The following is a 20,877-nucleotide window of genomic DNA, read 5'->3' on the forward strand; positions in this document are numbered from 1 at the left end:
ACTCAGAGCTGCAGCCGCCATCCTACGCCAGAGCCACAGCAACGATGGATCCGAGCCATGTCTGCAACCTACACCACAGCTCATGGCAATGCTGGGTCCTTAACCCACTGAGCGAGGCCAGGGATCGAACCCGCATCCTCATGGATGCCAGCTGGGTTGTTGACCACTGAGCCATGACGGGAGCTCCATAGTTACCAATTTTTTAATGAGTCTCCAACACCAGAGTTATTCCTCCCCAGCCTAAGCAGATGCTCATTTCCAGCCTCACCTCTGCAGTGCCTATGGGACTTGCACTGTGGATCACTGTCACCATAAGCTTGAGGGCCATGTGTAGTTATCAAAAATGCTTGTCCTCAAGAAGATACATGCACCACCGCCCCCATATTTGCTGTAGCATTATTTACAAGAGCCAAGACATGGAAACAACTGAAGTGTCCGCTGGTGGATGAATGGATAAAGAATACATGCTATATATGTGACTATCATTCAGCCCAAAGAATAAGAGCTTGTCATTTGCAACGTGGCAGGATCTTGAGAGTATTATGCTAAGTGAAGTCAGTCAGACAGAAAGACAAACACCGTATGATCTCATATGTGCAATCTAAAAACAATGACCATGACGACTCAATAACCCAAACTCATAGAACAGACTGGTGGGATCCGTGGTTACCAGAGGTGGGGGTGGGGGAAACTCAGGAAGAGGGTGGAGAGATACAAATCTCGGAGTTCCCTGGTTGCCTAGTGGTTAAGAATTCAGCACTGTCACTGCTGTGGCTTGGGTTCAAGCCCTGGCCCAAGGAACTTCTGCATGCTGTGGACATGGCCAAAAAAACAAAACCAAAGAAACAACCCACCCACCCATAAAGCAGAAAAGAAATTAAAAGGTACAAATCTCCATTTATAGAGCAAGGAAGTCATGGTATCATGTACAGCATGGTGACTACAGTTGATAAAACTGTATTGCATATTTGAAAGTTGCTAAGAGAGGAAGTCACCATCACAAGAAAAAAAAACTGCAAGGTGACAGGTATTAACTAGCCTTATTGTCGTGACTGCTTTGCAACACAGACAAATACTGAATAACACCTGAACCCCAAATCATATGGCAATGATACCTCAATTTTAAAAAAAGAAAAAGAAAAAAGAATGAGTGTCCTGGAGGCAGGTGACTGGCTTAGAGTCACTCTTCAGCCCTTTACTTGCTGTGTATTCTTCGTATCTCTGGGCTTCAGCTTTCTTGGTCATAAAAAGAGTAATAGAAAACAGGTTTGGTTTCTTCAGGGTACTATCATAAACACCATCAACTGGGTAGCTTATAAACAAGAGAAATTCATTTCTCACAATTCTGAAGGCTGGAAAGTCCAAGATCAAGGCACTGGCTGATGCGGTGTCTGGTGAGGAGGTCTGGCTTCCTTGTTCAGAGATGGCATCTTGTTTTGTTCACACGATGGAAGGCTGAGAGAGCTCGCTGGGGTCTGTTTTTTAAGGGCGCTAATCCCATTCCTGAGGGCTCCACCCTCACGACCTTATCACCTCCCAAAGGTCTACCCTCCTGATCCCCTCACCTTGGGGATTAGATTTCAACATGTGAATTAGGGGAGACACAAAAAGAAAACCAAAGAGGTGCCGACCTACCGCAGTTGTTTTGCAGATACCACTCTAAGCACTTTCAGGGGTCCTCCTGTAGTATCTGCACCCGAAAGCGATTAGCACAGAGCCCGCAGTGGGGGAAATGCTTGAGGAATGTCAACCCCGCCTCCTCATTACCAGGGAGGAGAGGACACGGATAGGACATAAAACAGGTACTGAGAAATCATACCCACCCTCTGACCTACTTTTCCCAAGAAGAATCTGTTTAGAGGGGGAACAGCAGGGTCTCCTGATTTTGGTTCACTGTGAAAATTAGCAGGCACTTGGGTGCTTGCTCTAACCCCGCTCCTGTTATTTAAAGTCACTAAAGGGAAATATCCTCTGACCTTTTCAAAAATATAAACATGACAGGGTGACATTTGGTTTACTTAATATGCAAGAGCCACTTGACAAAAATAAAGCTTCTCAGTGGACTCTTGTGCTTCCAAATCTGAAATGTAGTTCTTTGTGCCCTCCATGAAAACCTACTATGTATCCAGATCGAAAATGGCTATTTCACCGTCATGTTCACCGCAATTAAATGGGTACCAACAAATCATTGCAAAGCAACATATTCCTCCTAACTCAAGGGAAAATTTTCAAAACTACCCCATTTCTTAGACACAGAGTGTAATTCAAGCAATGCATCTCAGTTATCCATGGCTTCCTCATAAAAGAAACCATCCCTTTTATTCCTGCAGTGGAGGTGAAGCCATTGTAACTTAAGTAAAATTCCCCGCCATTTATATATGTGGTAAAAATACCTACTTCCTCTTTCTGCACACTACTTTCTTGAAGAGAAAGCTAACAGCACTTTCTGCCAAGTATTTAACCTGGGTTCACACATCACTTAGCAAGTATTCCCACATTTGGGGGAAATCATAGCAGGTGCTGGGGTGGACACTAAAGTTTCTAAGGTAAGTTTCTTCTTGGGGAGCCTCCATCTATTCGGGGCATGAGGCATGGACGGACAGGTGCTGTCTTACATTTATAATTAGCCTCTACTTCATGCTGTAACAAATGCATTGTCACATGGGGTGGGCAGCAGGGCACAAAACATCGAGCGGTGAAATGTGGCAGTGATGAGAAGAGAGAAGATTTCCCAGTAACAGTTGAGCAGAGTCCTGAAGGATTGATTAAAGGTTATCATTGTGAAGCTGAGCAGAATCATCATTTTGACACGCTGCTGTTCCTTCCACATTTAGGGTCAATGAACGTGATGGATTTCCTTGGCTCTTCAGTGGATGGGTATGGAATAGCATCAGGATGCTTTTGGCTGCAACAGAATCCCATTCCCTCTGGGACTCAGCACCACAAGTGCAAGACCCGGTGTGTGCCTTGTCAGTTTCACCTCCCTGGATGACTTTTCCTTCTGTGCTCAATTTCAACTTCATCCTCATAGGCTGATTCCTTTCATCATCATCATCAGACGGCTTCCAGTTGCTGTCTGAGCTTTAGAATCCTTGTTTATGGCCAGAAGGTAGCAGGCGGGGTGGAAGGGGCAAGGGGGGAGTCTCCCACATCCAGTGGAAAATTGGGTTTCTCTTTCATCGATTTGGGCCAATTTGGCCAATTGTGTCCTGTGTCCTGCTACCCCTCCCCCTTTACATTTCCAGGAGATGAACCTGGAAAGTGCAGGGCCCACTAGGGAATTATATCACTATTAATTTAAAGGTCCCACCTTTAGCTGTCACTTCATAAAAGTCTTTTTCTTTTATGCTCTTAGGTGTTTCAAATCTGGAGATGGTGGCTTGTGCAGTGGAGGAAGACAGGATTGGGGAGCCTCATTTCTGTATTGATTCTCTTTGATTCTCTGCATTGAACCATCACTTTAGGTCTGCAAGCCTCACAGTCCATAGATTCTCTCCCTATTTTTTTTTTTTTTTTTTTTTGTCTTTCTAGGGCCACACCCCCGGCATATGGAGGTTCCCAGGCTAGGGGTCGAATCGGAGCTGTTGCTGCCGGCCTACGTACGCCACAGCAATGCAGGATCCAAGCCGTGTCTGTGACCTACACCACAGCTCACGTCAACAGTGGATCCGAGCGAGGCCAGGGATCGAACCTGCAACCTCATGGTTACTAGTCGGGTTTGTTAACCACTGAGCCACAATGGGAACTCCCTGAATATTTTCAAGCTAAGGGAAAATCATGTGGTGTGAACACCTGCTTCAAACTAGTTTATTCATCAAATACATTAGCGGGTGCACTCTTAAAAGAGCTACATTCAGCGAATTCCTGGTCAGCCAGTGCTTTCCTTTTGCTCTATAGAATGCACTGGCTTAGAAACAACCCACATGTCCATCAACTGATGAATGGATAAACAAATTGTCGTACACCATGGAAACTTATTCAGCCCTAGAAAGGAATGAAACAGTGATGCATGCTACAATATGGACGAATCTGGAAAACATTATGCTAGGCAATACAAAGGGCCAAATACTGTATGGTTCCATTGATAGACATATCCAGGATAGGTTCATCTATAGTGGTGTGAACTTTAGTTTGGCACCTGCCATCAGCCTCTACATGGAGTAAAACATGAGCCACTGCAGCTGCTGAGCCGCAACATCCCCTGAGTGGAGCTCGGGGTGGAGACGAGGAGGGAGGCACTCTGTGTTCCGGGAAAACTAGAAGAACAGGTCTTCTGATAGTTAGATATTTTGGGGAGAAGATTTTATGAGCCTGGTTCCTGTATCTCCTCATATCCAGAAAAACACTAAAATCCTTCAATGATGACTGATGTCTGTGACTAGTAGCAACCTTCATGAGACCAGCAGCAAGCTTCTGTAGGGAGTTCCCGTTGTGGCTCAGTGGCTAACGAGTCTGACTAGGAACCATGAGGTTGTGGGTTCGATTCCTGGCCTCGCTCAGTGGGTGAAGGATCCGGCATTGCTGTGAGCTGTGGTGTAGGTTGCAGACACGGCTTGGATCCAGCGTTGCTGTGGCTCTGGTGTAGGCCTAAGGCTACAGCTCTGATTGGACCCTTAGCCTGGGAACCTCTATATGCCGCTGAAGCAGCCCAAGAAATGGCAAAACGACAAAAAAAAAAAAAAAAAAAAAAAAAGAAAGAAAGAAGGAAAAAGCTTCTGCACAATGTGTGCCTGGCTGCATGCCCTTCCCCCCTCCCCTTCAGCACTTGTATCTTGATAGTCCCCCTCTCCTCTTTGGGGAGGTTTGTCAGAGCTATCTGAAATACTGCTTCCCGGGCTGCAGTTAAGCAGACAAAACAAAAGATCTCGTGGTCCTCCGTGAGCACAGCCACTCCCAAGGGTGGCCAGTGAGCCCTGAAGGAACTCAGGAAACAAAGACTGGCCCACAGCTGTGGGGCCAAGCGAAGGAGGATTCCAGTAAGCCCAGACCTTCATGTCTTCCCATAGAAACTGGTTTTCTGTACATCTTCTTCTGTAAATCTAGTTATTGGTAAACCTTTTGTTCCTACTACCTTCCTTTTGTTGCAAAAACTCATATATCCTAGCTCCCCTCTCACCTCCTGGGAGTGGTTTCTCAGGGTTACCTTTGATGCTGTCTCCTGGGCTTACGTCCTAATTTCACCCCAAATAAAACTTAACTCTCAACTTTCAGGTTGTATTTTTTTAGACATTAAAGGCAGAAAGTAGATGAGTGGTTGCCACAGCTGGGGTAAGGGAGGAAGGGGGAGCTAATGGGTATGGGGTTTTCTTTCAGGGGTGATGAAAATGTTTTAGAAAATTGCTGGTAACACAACTCTGTGACTGTACTGGAAACCACTGAATTGTATACCTTGAATGTGTGAAGTGTATGGTATATAATTATAGCTCAATAAATCTATTTGGAAAATCAGAAAAAACATGCTGGTAGATTCCTAGGCTAACAGATCCCACAGTGTTCATAGCAGCACTATTTACAGTAGCTAAGACATGGAAGAAACCTCAATGTCATCCACAGATGAAGGGATACAGAAGTTGTGGTACATATATACAATGGAATATTACTCAGTCATAAAAAAGAACGCAATAATGTCATCTGAAGCAACATGGATGGACCTAGAGATTACCATACCAGGTTAAGTCTGAAATACAAATACTATGTGATGTCACTTAAATGTGGACTCTAAACTATGACGCAAATGAACCTATCTACACAACAGAAACAGACTCACTGACATAGAGAACAGATGTGTGGTTGCCAAGGCAGAAGGGGGGTCGGGGAGGGATGGATTGGGAGTTTGGGACTCGTAGATGGAAACTATCATACATGGAATGGATAAACAAGGTCCTACTGTACAGCATGGGGAACTATATTCAATATCATGTAATAAACCATAACAGAAAAGAATACGAACAAGAATATATATATATACGCATAACGGAATCACTTTGCTGAATAACAGAAACAACACTGCCAATCAACTTGAGTTCAATAAAATAATTTTTTAAAAAGTGAAAAATAAAATGCATCTCACATCACTTCTCTAAGTGATGACAGTGAGGCAAGATGACAGTGGGGTGAAGACAGTGGCTCCCCAACTGGATCACAGAAAACCCCTCTGATATTGGGTGCTTTTTTTTTGCTTTTCATGGCCGCAGGTGCGGCATATGGAAGTTCCCAGGCTGGGGGTCGAACCAGTGCTACAGCTCAGCCACAGCCACGAGGGATCTGAGCTGCGTCTGCAACATACACCACAGTGCATGGCAACACCGGATCCTTAGCCCACTGATAGAGGCCAGGGATCAAACCCTTGTGTCTTCATGGATACTAGTCAGGTTCCTTATTGCTGAACCACAACGGGAACTCCCCAGATGCTTCTTCTATGTGAAGAAGAAGGCAAATGCCTTCCTGGTGGCTCCTCCCCTGAGCTGCAGAGGCGTTCTGGGTTATTTCTGCTACCCGAACTTTCTTAACCATATTTGTTTGCAAGGGCCCAACCAAGTGCCACAAACTGAGCGGTTTAAGGAATAGAAAGGCATTCTCTCCCTATTCTGGAAGCTACAAGTAAGAGCAACATGTTGACTGAGCCAGTCCCCCTCCAGAGGCACGAGGTCTGTTCCAGCCCCCTCCCAGCTTCCAGCAGCTCTAGGCTTGTGGCAGCAGAACCCCAGTCTGTGTGTGCCCTTCTCCCAGGGTGCACTTCTGTCTCTGCGTCCAGATTTCCCCTGTTTGTTATGACGTCAGTCAGACTGGATCGGGCTCCACCCTAATGACTTCATCTTAACCCAATTGTCTGCAAAGACCCTCTTTCCAAATAAGGCCACGATCACAGGTCCTGGGGGTTAGGCCTCCAACATCTTTTTGGCGGACACCATTCAACCCTTACCCTTCGTGGCTGTGGGAAATCTCAGCCGGGGCCAAGCCTGCCTGGCCCTCTGGTGTCTGAGCTCTGGCACCGCTGAATTGCTTCTGCCTTTGTTTGCACATTTTGCCCAGCGGTGACTTGGGTAAACAGCACTGGCTTGGTCCCTAGAAAGTCTCTGCCTTTCTGCCAAGCTCGGCTGTGCTCGTGACCACAAGGGTACCGGCCCCCCGCACAGATGGGATAAGTGGCTGATGGAAGTCTCTGGGTGGCGGAGGCCAGGGGAAGGGCAAGGCAACCAGCCCACCTCCTGCAAAGTAGCAGGAAGGAAAAAAGAGCCAGGCGACTCATCTGCCTGTAGGCTCCTCTGAGAAGCCACTTTGCCAAGCAGATCCTGGACCCAGAGCCTTGGTCGTCGACCAAGTAAAGTGACTGGACTTTAAGAGGACTGTGAACATTGACTCGCCACATTTCTTTTTTTTTTTTTTTTAAGGGCCACACCCGCAGCATATGGAGGTTCCCAGGCTAGGGGTTCAATCGGAGCTGTAGCTGCAGGCGTACACCACAGCCACAGCCACACCAGATCCAACCTGCATCTGCAACCTACACCACAGGTCACGGCAACACCAGATCCTTAATCCACTGAGTGAGGCCAGGGATCGAACCCACAACCTCATGGATGCTAGCTGGGTTTGTTAACCGCTGAGCCACAAAGGGAATTCCTGCTACATTTCTTTTTTGCACGATTAAGAAGACTTCTTTTTTTTTTTTTTTTTTGGTCTTTTTCCAGGGCCACACCCATGGCATATTGAGGTTCCCAGGCTAGGGGTCTAATCAGAGCTGTAGCCACCAGCCTACTCCAGAGCCACACAACACGGGATCTGAGCCGCATCTGCGACCTACCCCACAGCTCACGGCAACGCCAGATCCTTCACCCACTGAGCGAGGCCAGGGATCGAACCCGCAACCTCATGGTTCCTAGTCGGATTCATGAACCACTGCGCCACGACGGGAACTCCAGGATTAAGAAGACTTCTAATTCCTCCTCTAATTCATGTTACCCTTGTGGAGAAGACCCATTCGAAATCCCAGACCTGGCATAAAGATTTTAAACTGAAGACATCTGAGATTCAACAGATGCAGAAAAAAGCCTTCTTGAGCTTCCCTTATCGGACTAAAAGCAACTTCTGGGAAATGAAGCTGCCATAAATCCCCTCTCGGGGGAGTTTTATGGTCCTGATGGAGACAGAAAGACTGCTCATACCTGCATGGATGATCATTCTCACAAACTTTCTTATCTCCTGCCTGGTCTTCTAAAAACCCGTCTGTTTTTCTTAAATAAACCTATTTGTTTTTCCTAAAGAAGCTGTTCCCACCCCCTCCCTTTACTAGGCTCGGTCTGTAAACCTTTAACCATTTAAAGAGCCAGATAGTTCTTTTGTTGGTTCCTGTATGCAGAGGAAAAGAACCATTTTCTCCTGTTAAACTGTCTCTTGTCAGTTTAATTTATAGGCCCCCGGGGATTTATCTCAGTGGGTAGCAGGGAAAGGGTTTTTTTCTTTTTTCTTTTCCTTCCCCACCCCCTCTAAGGAAATGCGAGCATCTCCTTTGTTTGAAAACAAGAAACAGCTTTGCTCCCCCTGGTGGTCACTGGGAGGTTCTGTTCAAACTGCAGGAAAACACAGTTGGATGGCCGGCCACCAAAGCCTGGTTCTGCTGTGCGACCTTGGGCAACTCATTTGAGGAACTCCTTTGACGTGACTCTGGGTCTTTTGTGCCCCGCCCTGGAAAATGAGGACAGTCATAGTTCCTGTGCGCTGCTTGTGAGGGGTTGCAGGAGTGACTGTGAAACACTTAGACCAGAACAGGTGTCTTTAATAAATGTCAGCTCCTAGTGCCCGCCTTTTGCAGCAGAGGGTCCCAATTTATTTTTTCTAAAACGGCCTCACATGGGACACCAATGAAAGTGCCCGTTGTTGACTATTTGTAGTGTGGCTGGTGCTACTTTAGGTATCTTCTCACTTAACCCTTAGGACAATCCCGAAAGGTAAAGCCAGGGGTCAAGCCACGTTCCCTCTGACGCTGAAGCCCACACTGTGCCATCCCTGCTTCTTCGACAACTAAATGTTTGTTCAGCACCCACCAGGAAGCATGGAGATCCACAGTCGCTTTCCAAGTTTACCATTCAAGTTTAAATCTTAGGAATGAAAAGTTAAGGCATCACGAGCCGCCCGCCCTCTGTGTCCCCTACCGTGCAGAGCTGTGGCCACGTCTTTGTGGGGCATGGCTGGTTAGAAGACGCGGTCTCTGTGCTTGCCACCAGCTTTTCCTCAGACTGTCTCCTTTCTCCCAAAACCCTTTTATTTGGAAAATAAAGCCTTACCTCTGTATTTGCCTGGAGGTAGATGGCCTTCTATTTCGTCTCGCCTGCGTGGCAAACTGCTCCATCATTGTCAGAGGCACGCGTTCAGCCACCCTTTACCAAACGCCCACTGTGTGTCCGACCTCCGCCCGGCCTCGGGGACCGAGGGGAAGGACCTCCAGATAAAACATAGGCCGTGCCCACAATGCACAGCGAAGCCCGTTAACAAGGTCACGTGCGCCAGGTGCCAGAATAAGTTGTGATTCAACACATTTGTGGGGGGAGAAGAGTCAAGCCAATTTTCCAAGACAGTTGGCGTTTGATGGAATGGGGAAAGCGCTCGAGGCCTTGGGAACAGAGGCGGGAAAGCGTGTCCTGTTACTGGGGCTTCGTGGGAGGGTTTTCTGCCCACGGCCAGAGCACGGGAGACGGCGGTGGGGAGCGACGAGATGCAGAAGGCAGATGGAGACCAGATTGTGGCGTGTTTTGATGGGATCGTGAAGGAGGTGGACTTTGTCTTGCAGGCTCCAGGGAAAAGAGGGCATCCGTAGTTTCTCAGCAGGGACGTGCCTGCGACAAGATGTGATTTCTGAGCCAGGAAGGGGGCCGTGTGAAGGAGGTGGGGAGGTGGAGATGGAAGGCTGCGGCGGGAACCCAAGAAGGGGGATAAGGGCCGGAGCTGAGCTGGTGAGGCTGCACAAACTGGAGACACGTGTGAGAGTCCACAAGCCCGGGAGGCCCGGGGGTGCCGGTGAGGCGCCCCGGACCGAGGGGTGGGCGGGGCTGGAGCCCACGCGGAAGCCGAGGCTGCAGCGGGTCCTGCAGGATCGCGGAGGCACCGCGGGGCCTTCAGCGCAGAAGCCGAGCGGGCGCCTGGGGACGGGGCGGATCTCAGGGCCACAGGTGAGGGGGGCCAGACTTAGCAAACAGACGCTGGGTTCAATGGGAATGCCAGATAAACAACAAATCCTTTTTTTGGAAATTGAAGCATAGCCCATTCACAGGAGCGGGGTCATTTCAGGTGTATAGCACAGTGATTGGCACTGTGATGGTATTTATACATATATATGCTATACGTATACATCTATCTTTCTGTGCTATACGTATACATATATATTCTTTTTCAGATTCTTTCCCCTTATAGGTTATGACAAAATATCGAGTATGGTTCCCTGCTATGCAGTAGGTCCTTGTTATTTACACATAGTAGTCTGTATCTGTGAATCCCAACCTCCTAATTTATTTCCCCCCCCCTCCCCTTTAGCAACCTGTTTGTTTTCTATGTCTGTGGGCCTCTGTTTGGTAAATAAGTTCATCTGTGTCTTAACAAATCCTTTATTTTTTATGTTTTTGTTTTTTTTTTTCAGGGGCGCACCCGTGGCACATGGAGGTTCCCAGGCTAGGAGTCGAACTGCAGTTACAGCCGCTGGCCTACACCACAGCCACAGCCACACCAGATCGGAGCCACATCTGTGACCTACACCACAGCTCACGGCAATGCCAGATCCTTCACCCGGTGAGTGAGGCCAGGGATGGAACCCACAACCGAATGGTTCCTAGCTGAATTCGTTTCTGCTGTGCCACAACGGGAACTCCAACAAATTCTTTTTTAATGTGTGTGTCCCATTGAATATCTGGGGCAATGAGTCTTTTTTCTTTTCCTTCCATTTTTTTTTTTTTTTTTTTTTTTTTTTTTTAGGGCTGCCCCTGTGGCATATTGAAGTTTCCAGGGCAGAGGTTGAATCAGAGCTGGAGCTGCCCTCCTGCACCACAGCCACAGCAACAAAGGATCTGAGCCGCTTCTGCGACCTACACCACAGCTCATGGCAAGGCCGAATCTTTAACCCACTGAGCGAGGCCAGGGATCGAACCCGCAACCTCATGGATATCTAGTATCTATCTTCATGGATACCAGTCGGGTTCTTAACCTGCTGAGCCACAGTGGCAACTCCCGGAACAACGAATCTTTTGAAAGTATGAGCATATTTGTAGATGGTACGTGGGATATACTTATACTAAATTAAGATTAGTCATTTATCTGACATTCCAGTTGAACTGGGCTTCCTGTATCTTGTCTGGTGACCCTACCTGAGAGGTGCCAAGGTGCAGTGCTCTGATTCCCAGCCCACCTTTCCTCCCCATGCCAGGATGTGGGGCTTTTATTATGAAACCTGGGGTGGCTCAGGCAGGCCAGGACAAGCTGGTCACTGTAGGCTGAACAGATGTTGGCCACATTGGATTGGGAGAATCTTCTGACCTTCTGCAACCTCCAGGGGCCTTCTGTTGGGGCTGGTACCATGTGCATGGTGGAGACCCGGAGGCCACAGCAGGCCAGGAGTCCACAGCCCAGAAACCACAGTTGGTAGGTGCCTCCACATCTGTCCGCTGCCTTGACTGCGCCGAAGAATTCCAACCTTTATTGGAATTTTCCTTTGGTTCGGATTTTTTTTTTTTTCCCCTCTGGAAGAGCAGTTGCTGCTCATTTGGTCCTGTTTTAAAATTCTGTCCGGTGGAGGCACTGTCCCGCTTTCGTCTCTGTGTCACTCTTCCTCACTTGTCGCCTTTCTTCTCAGTTCAGTAGAGTCCACCTCCTGCAGTTTGCTTATCAGAGTTATGTGCACCGCAGGCCTGGCCTTGGTTCTTCCATCTCCTCACATTTCATCCCAACGCGGTCTCTCTGCCACACAGATGTGTATGAAAATGTGCATAAGGAAAGCAGCAAGCTGGGCTTACTTAGAAATGTCTTTAATTTGCACAAACCCCATTGGTACAGGAGATTTTTTTCCTCCCCCATTAAAAACCCACAACAAACGTATGTTAATAGCTACGTAGACAGATCAAGACAAATTCCTATTTGGCTGTTTGTGCTGGCAGCATTCCGCCCCGTTGCCAGAGACCCAAAAATGGTGATGGAGTCTTCAAAGATGCAGCGGCCTCTGTGGCACATCAGAGCCCTTTTGATTGCAGGATCTCTTTGCTCCCAGGGATAAGTGACTTCAACAACCTTTTTTTTTTTTTTTTGTCTTTTGTTGTTGTTGTTGTTGCTATTTCTTGGGCCGCTCCCGCGGCATATGGAGGTTCCCAGGCTAGGGGTTGAATCGGAGCTGCAGCCACCAGCCTACGCCAGAGCCACAGCAACAAGGGATCCGAGCCACATCTGCAACCTACACCACAGCTCACGGCAACGCCGGATCGTTAACCCACTGAGCAAGGGCAGGGACCGAACCCGCAACCTCATGGTTCCTAGTCGGATTCGTTAACCACTGCGCCACGATGGGAACTCCTTCAACAACCTTTTCAATGGTTTTGTTCCACTTCAGAGTTTACTTTGTTCTTGTCCGCGATTGTGTCACTAACAGGGTGTGACTGAAATGACTCCAGTTTCTGCTCAGGAGTTTGGGTCTTGAGTGTGTGTTTTATTTTTCCAGGGCCGCACCCGCGGCATATGGAGGTTCCCAGGCTAGGGGTCTAATCAGAGCTACAGCCGCCAGTCTACACCCCAGCCACAGCCACGCCAGATCCGAGCCGCGTCTGCGACCTACACCGTAGCTCACGGCAATGCCAGATCCTTAACCCGCTGAACAAGGCCAGGGATCGAACCCGCAACCTCATGGTTCCTAGTCGGATTCGTTAACCACTGAGCCACGACGGGAACTCCTCGACCGTGGGTTTTAAAACAGCTTATTTTTTCTTTTTTTCATTTTCGTTTTATACGTTTTGTCGACGTATGTGTGTTTTACATAAGACAGCTTATTTTCAAGCACCTAAGACACGAGGTTTTACTCCCTAAGCTGAAGACATGGCCAGAGAGCTTCAACCATCCAAAGAAAAAGGGAGGGTGAAGACTGTTCATTCCACACACACACATGGACCCCGACAGGCACAGGACACATACACACAATTATTTAGGAAAATATTCTGAGCCATGGCTTCTGGACTATTCTAGGTCTAGTAATAGATGGACAAACTTTTCCATTACCTTTTGGGACACAGACATCAACTTCAGGGTCATGTGATCTGGAAGTTTTGAAAACGGAGACTGTTATGGGAGTTCCTGTTGTGGCGCAGTGGAAATCCGACTAGGAACCATGAGGATGCGGGTTTGATCCCTGGCCTCACTCAGGGGATCGGGGGTCTGGCGTTGCCCTGAGCGGTGGTGTGGGTCACAGACGTGGCTCGGATCCTGAGTGGCTGTGGCTGGGGTGTAGGCCGGCAGCTGAAGTTCCAATTTGACCTCTAGCCTGGGAACCTCCGTATGCTGCAGGTGTGGCCCTAAAAAAACAACAGAAAAAGACTATGAGGGCATGTGAGGGCAAGAACATGGTGGGAGGGGGCAGGCCCATGTATCAGGCAGTGGAGTCTAGAAAGGAGGATGCAAACTGGCCAGACCAGGGTCACATTCAGAGCCAAGAAAACCGAGAATCAGCAGGGGTCGGATGAAAGGAAGTGGCACGGGAAAGCAACCTGCCATCCAGTCAGGCAGCGTTTGCTCTCATTTGCAGCTTTAGGCTGTGCGAGGGCAGCCAGCAAGAACCAGAGGCTGGCAGCCAAATCCTTCCCGAGTCCCCACGGTGGCAGAAGTGCTGGCTGGGCCTGATGGCAGAGCCTGAAGCTATCCCCATCATTCTCCCAATAAGAAACGTCAGATACCATTTCTAGATTCATTATTTCAGCCCTGCAGCAAAAGCAGCAGCTGAGGCCTACGGGGCGGGTGTCATTTACAAGGATTGCATCGGGCAACACCTGTCCCGCAGGTGAGACACCCGAGTTGAGTTCCCATCCTGGAACAAACCACCTCTTCCAGCCTTCACTTGCAACAAATACAAATTTTGAAATGCTTCTGTGTCACTGGGTTCTGTCCCCAAGGAACGTGCGAGTTGTCACTAGCTCTTTAGCTGTATGTGTATAGCACTGCCACTTGTTAGGACACCTGGACTTGTGGCGAGGGAAGTGTACGTCCGGAATAGGGGGTGAGTTCATTCATTCAATTGAATGCCAGGGAATGAAACCTTTGCTTAACTTTTTATTCATTACGGCACAAGTAAGAACTTTAAGAAACACCACTGAAAAGGTCATTGCCAACATGAAAGGTAAGAGTAGCATGTTTTATAAAAAAAAAAAAATCTTTGTCTATAATACACATTCCCTTATGAAGTGAAAAAAAAAAAAATCTCATAAAATACTGAAGCGAATTGCCACCTACTGGTCAAAAATTGTTTTGCAGCTGAAAAACTTCGAATGGACTACTGAAGGAGTAGGAACATTTTACACGATACGTAGAATTACCAAAGAAAACATTTCCTCAGCCTTTGGCACACTGTAAATACAGAGCTTAATTTTTTTTTCCCCAAATATGATTTACTTTACAAAGCACTGCATATAATTTGGTTAATACTGCTTTGGGGGCATAAGGACAAACCGTGTTTTGTAATTTGAATACTCTATTTTGATTTTTAAATGCTTTATAGTTGGATTCCAGTTTGTAGTTTTGAAAAATACATAAAAATCGTACATTATAAATATATATTATATATGGTCTATATAAAATTGAATTTGACCTAGAATGGGCAGGGCAACTTCTTCTTCTTTCTTTGTCAGGCACGGCCTTTCTCCGGTTTCATTAACCTGAATCCTTTCGAAACAGATTCTAAAAATATATTCCATAAGTATCAAATTTAATATTTCCTCAAAACATATTCAATATGAAAAAGCATTCTGTGACAATATATTTTGTTGTATCTCGCTACTATATAAAAATATGGCTTCTCATACTCTGTTGTATTCTGTCTTGTTAGTGTTTTTCTTAGGCATTGAAGGAAGGGCTGTCCCCAGTTAGAAAGCTATCACAAAAGCACAGAAACCCGCTTGTGCAAGTTCTAGAACATTCTATAGAATCTCCTTACTTAGAATAAGTGATTTAAAAATGTGTTCCTTCTGTCTTCTGTGAATGTAACATATACGAGTATCATACATAATCTGTTACAGAATATACAAGAGTCAAAACTGAAGACACATAAATACAATTAAGCAATACCAAAGCGAGAGTTGTATCTTATGCAGAGCCAATGTGAAGAGCTGTTAGGTTGGCTATGAGCGTCCCCGTTTGTTTTTCTTTTATCTGAATGCTGGCTATGCAATAGAATCTTATTATAAAGGGCCAGGGTACAAGTGCTCTCTATCTGTAAGTGAACCGAATTTCCGCTTGTGTTATTATTATTTTTTTTAAGGTGTAAAAGAAGAAACGTAAGTAAGTGCCCAATTGTCCAATACCCACTTTTTCCCCTGCTGAGTGGAAGAAGGCTGTTTGGGGCCGGAGGGCTCGAGCGCACGGGGCTCATACCAGCGTTTCCGGGAGGGCATCGGGGTTGTCGGCGCATAAGAGCTCCCAGATCTGCCACCGCTCCCTCTGCCAGTCGAGCCAGTTGGGTTCCCGCAGGGTCTCACTGTTCTGATCGCTGGCCGGACTGGGGTAGGCGCTGCTCACCGGCTGCTGGGCGGTCTGAGGCTCTCGATCGCCTGTTTGGCTTCCCTCTTGCGACGCTGATCCGGAGCCTTCTCCTGGCCTCTGAGGCCTCCACAGCGGTGACTCCGCGGGCTGGTGGGCCACTGCGACGGCTGGCTTTCCTGGACCAGGATAAGGAGGAGGAGGCCTCTGGTCGTGCCTGGCACCTTCTCCAGGTCTCTGGGCCGGAGGCTTGGCGCTCCGGTGCGGACAGGCCACCTCCAGCTCGCTCTCGGCGAGGTCTTCGGCGCCGCTCGGGGTCCAGAACGCCTCCGGCCGTGGCCGTGGCCGTGGCCGTGGCGCGGGCTGCTCGGCGCCCTGGACGTGGGACGAGCTGCAGACGCGGGCCACCGGCGCATGCGCCCTGCACGCCGCCGCGGCGCCGGCCGCCTGAGTCCTCCGAGCGACCTGCGCACTGCTGTCCAGTTCTGTGGGGCTGCCCTGCCACCGGGGCCAGTTTGGGGACAGGTTCCCCTGAGAGAGGGAGCATGGCCCCGGCCGGAGGGAGCTGCTTTCAAAAATGTCTCCGTAGGAACCTGGAGGCCGGAGAGAAGGACGAGAAAGGGCATGAGTTTGTGGCATCCCCGTGGGGACGTCCTTGCCGCGGGCAGCTGGGGAAATTGAAAACACACAGGACACGCTTAGCGGCTGCCGACTAACGTACAAGAAGCGCCAAGTGCTTTTTGATTTTTGGCACAGTTCCTGCAGCAGCTCCAAAGACAGATGCCTGGACCCGGACACGTTAGCGGTCAGATGGGTCGAAGGAGGCCTTGGCGCTAAGCGAGGCTTTGGGAGAGCCCTTCTCTGCGAGGTTATGGAAACTTTTCTGAACCTAGAAGGTGAAAGGAGCGTTCCCTTTCTGTTCAGTGCAACGTGCAATCCAGACGAGACACAAATGATAATGTTTCCACGGTTCTACTATGTCCATAAAAGCTGTAGGAATACGTCAAATCGAAAAATGCCCCTTTTGGGACTTGCTGCAGTGGCACAACAGGATTGGTGGGGTCTCTGCAGCCTTAGGGTGCAGGTTGGGTTCCTGGCCTGGCACAGTGGGTTAAGGATCCAGTGTTGCAGTGTCGGTCGCAACTGTGGTTCAGCTCTGATCCCTGACCCGGGCCCTCCATATGCCTCGGGCTGGCCAAAAAAGAAAAAAAAAAGAGAGGGAGAGAGAGAGAGAGCGAACGCCCTGGGAGTTCCCATTGTGGCTCAGGGGGTTAAGAACATAACTAGTCTCCGTGAGGATGCAAGTTCGACCCCTGGCCTCACTTGGTGGGTTAAGGACCTGGCGTGGCTGTGGCTGTGGCATAGGCTGGCAGCTGCAGCTCCTATTCGACCCCTGTCCCAGAAACTTCCATATGCCACAGGTGTGGCTGCTAAAAAAAAAAAAAAAAAAAAAAAGTGCCTATTTGGTGCCAGAGGATAATGAAGACAGCAGCCGCAATGTAGACTCCATCACTGCCACTGTGGGGGACACTGGCTCATTGTTCGCCAAATCGTCCCCTTTCCTTCCCGGGTGACATTTTTTCCCCAGCCTCCCTTGCACTTAGGAGGGCCATGTAAATGAGGTCTGGCTACCAAATGTGCAGTGATGGGATGTGAGCCATTTCTGGGCCTGTTCTAATGAAACAAACAAAACAAAACAAATGTACTTCTAGACTTCCCTGTTCGCCTCTTTGCCTCAACTTCTAGCCCAGGATGGAGAAACCATGCAAGACTCGGAGGCCACTGAGCTTAGGGGAGCCCCCAGCTAGATGGAACTTGTGCGCCTGAATGACTCTGTGCAGAGCGCTCCCACCCGCCGTCATCCTGCACAATCCACACTGGCCTGGATGGAAACGGAGAAATCAACATGGGAGAGATGAAGCCACTGACATTTCGGGGATGTGTGTTACAGCAGTTCGCCTTCGCTAAGGGATACGGCTTTCTCCAGGAAATTCAAAGCAGAGCAAAGCAGTGCATTTCACAGCTCACGGCAATGCCAGATCCTTAACCCACTGCACGAGGCCAGGGATCGAACCCACGACCTCATGGTTCCTAGTCAGATTCGTTTCTGCTGCTCCACGACGGCGGGAACGCCTCTCATTTTTTGGTAGCAGCTCCCGTATTACACTTGTTCAGCACAGTGCATCCTGAATTTAATGGCCTCTAATCCAGCTGAAGTGCTTGACTAGAGGCCACTATCTGACGACATCTCCTGGGATCCCATGAAGTGCCTCACTGCCCTTTCCCCCTAAGGGTCACCTCTTCCAAGATCTTCTGCTCTGTGTTCCTTCTGCTGGTTCAACTCGGACCTGGCCCTGCACAAGCACTCAGATCCCCCTCTTCCTCCGAAATAATCTTGTTCTTCCTTGCCTACTTCTTAAGAAATGACTGGATAGGGCAAATGCATAGGAAAACGACAGCCTGGGGACACAGGCGCTGTAGCTCCGATTGGACCCCTAGCCTGGGAACTTCCATGTGCCCCAAGTGCAGCCCTAAAAAGCAAAAAAAAAAAAAAAAAAAAGAATATATACCTATACATATATATATATATGCATATTTACAAACATATACACACCCACATATACCTGTACAGACATACACACACATTTGGGGGAACAATAAAATGATTTACACACTTCATGCCATACATTAACATATATTCTACATGGATGAAAGAATGAAGGGTTCAAATAATGAAATACCATGAAAGCAAAAAGTGTCTAGACGACTGGCTAGCCCATGCTTAGGTAAAAGTAGAGATTAATTTTGTGAAAGAAATCACAAAGAGAATGAGAGATTTCATTATGTAAAACTTTTTTTTTTTTTTTTTTTTTTTGCTTTTTAGGGCCGCACCCGAGGCACATGGAGATTCCCAGGCTCGGGGTTGAAGCGGAGCTGTAGCTGCCGGCCTACACCACGGCCACAGCAATGCCAGATCCGAACCAGAGTCTGTGACCTACACTGCAGCTCACGGCAATGCCAGATCCTTAACCCACTGAGCGAGGCCAGGGATCGAACCTGTGTCCTGATGGATGTAGTCAGATTCGTTAACCGCTGAGCCACGACGGGAATGCCTGTGTAAAACATTTCCAGATATCCAAAAAGGGGGGAAATGCAAGGGATAATCATATCAGTGGCAAACAATGTGGCCAAAGGGTTAATGTCTTTATTATAAGAAGAGTTGCTGAGAAGCAATTTTAAAAACTCCAGCTTGCATAAACAGCCAACCAGAACTGATAATCAGTAGGGGAAATTCAGCTGATTAATAGAAAAATGGGAAAACACTGGCGACAGAGAAAGGCAAAGGAAAATGATAAATACCATTTTGTTTTCTCATTTGGTTTTTTTACATAAGCCGAGAGGCAAACCCAGCAATGTGCAATACCCATGAGATGAAAGGGACAGGGACAGTATAGTAAGTGGCACTGCCATCTATGGCTTGCGGAGCACAAGCAAATGCATCCTGTGTGGAATGTGAAGTGACCGTACCTCTGAATTCTTGGAAAGATTCATTATTTTTTTATGGTCCCACCCATGGCATATGGAAGCTCCCAGGCCAGGGGCTGAACTCGCACCTCTACATCGACCTGAGCTGCTGCAGTCAGATTCTTAACCCACTGAGCCATAGCGGGAACTCCAGAAAGGTTCCTAATTTTTGACCCACTCTCCTATTCTGGATTTACAACTGGCTCTCTAAAATTTTGTGCCTCTGTTAATAATGTAAAATACAAAAAGAAGAAGTTCCCGTCGTGGCTCAGCGGTCAACGAACCTGACCAGGAGGACGCAGGTTCGATCCCTGACCTCGCTCAGCGGGTTAAGGATCCGGCATTGCCATGAGCTGTGGTGTAGGTTGCAGATGCGGCTCGGATCCCGCGTGGCTGTGGCCCTGGCATAGGCAGGCGGCTACAGCTCCGACTGGACCCTTAGCCTGGGAACCTCCATATGCCGCAGGTGCTGCCCTAACATGAGAGAAAGACAAAATAAAAAATAAAATAAAACACAAAAAGAGTACATAAAAGAGGTTCATAACTTATCACCACATAGATTAAAAACTTATCACAATGTAGATAAAAAAAGTAGAAACAACCTGGACGTCCCAATACTGGGCTGTAAACTATGAGTATGCACCTGGAATACTCCATGGCTCTACCAATAATAACGGCAAATAACTGGAGAACGGAAGTTAAACGAATGACATGAGGGCGCATTGACAGAATGTCTGCAACCCTCTTTAAAAAGTCTTGCACTGAGGGTTTGGGAGGGAAATGCTGTAAACATTTGGTTGTGACGATTGCTGTACACCTATAAATGTAATAAAATGCATTAAGCAATTAAAAAAAACTCTTGCAAATGAAATGAAGTGAAATATATAGTCAAAGCTTGATGTACTTTGGTGGGAAGCCTAAGTACAGCCTTATCCCCCCCCTTTTTTTTCTCTTTCACCAGAATCACATTTTCCAAATACTATATGACAAGCGCGTGATATGATGAGAGGAAGGCAAAAATCAACGGACGCTGACGCTGAAAAGTACATGCCATACTGGTTTTAAAAAGGGTACTTCACCTGTCATGCCTGGGTCTTTGGATCCACTTTTTAATGTTGAGTGCCAAGTCCCCCAGATATTGAGAGCCTCCTCAGCCATATCTAGGAAAAAGTATATAAAAAGGCAGGTAACTCACAACGAAAACTGAAGAGCCAAAAAAAATCAATCAACACATATTTTTCATAACGTTCGTTTGGCTCTAAGTACTATATTTGAGATTGTGATGGATACAAGACAGAATACAACGCAGGAACAACAACTGCATGGTTCCTAGTCGGATTCGTTAACCACCGAGCCACGACGGGAACTCCAGAATGGCAAACACTTTTAAAAGGGAGCCTTTTCAGAGTGGCTCTTCGGATTTAACTATAAATCCGAGATAAGATAGCAAGAATTTATACTGGGTCTTCCAGTGATTACTTAAACAGTGTTCTGCTGGGCTGCAGCGTGGGTCACAGCTGTGGCTTGGATTCCATCCCTAGCCTGGAAACTTCCATATGCCAAGGGTGCGGCCATTAAAAAAAAAAAAAAAAAAAAGAAAAAAAAGTGTCCTGATGAGTCCTGACCCTGAGGAATTACTCTGTGGAG

At 47.7% G+C, this 20,877-nt stretch overlaps 2 protein-coding genes across 7 annotated transcripts in view; both read right to left on the bottom strand.

The window, feature by feature from the left end:
• Positions 1 to 9,462, bottom strand: part of MID1 (midline 1) — a 670,664-nt gene extending 661,202 nt beyond the window's left edge. For both annotated transcript variants that reach the window (XM_021080489.1, XM_021080486.1), the window contains exon 1: positions 9,282 to 9,462. The gene's annotated coding sequence lies outside the window, so the exon portion shown is untranslated. The remainder of the gene's footprint in view (positions 1 to 9,281) is intronic.
• The window catches only part of ARHGAP6 (Rho GTPase activating protein 6), a 530,729-nt gene continuing 524,115 nt past the window's right edge, over positions 14,264 to 20,877 (bottom strand). For all 5 annotated transcript variants that reach the window (XM_021080043.1, XM_021080046.1, XM_021080047.1 and 2 more), the window contains exons 12-13: positions 20,310 to 20,390; positions 14,264 to 16,298 (exon numbers count right to left, since the gene is read on the bottom strand). In XM_021080043.1, the coding sequence (XP_020935702.1) occupies positions 15,595 to 16,298; positions 20,310 to 20,390 (785 nt within the window). In that variant the 3' untranslated portion in view covers positions 14,264 to 15,594. The remainder of the gene's footprint in view (positions 16,299 to 20,309; positions 20,391 to 20,877) is intronic.

This window comes from Sus scrofa, chromosome X (genome assembly GCF_000003025.6).
Source record: "Sus scrofa isolate TJ Tabasco breed Duroc chromosome X, Sscrofa11.1, whole genome shotgun sequence".
NCBI lineage: Eukaryota > Metazoa > Chordata > Mammalia > Artiodactyla > Suidae > Sus > Sus scrofa.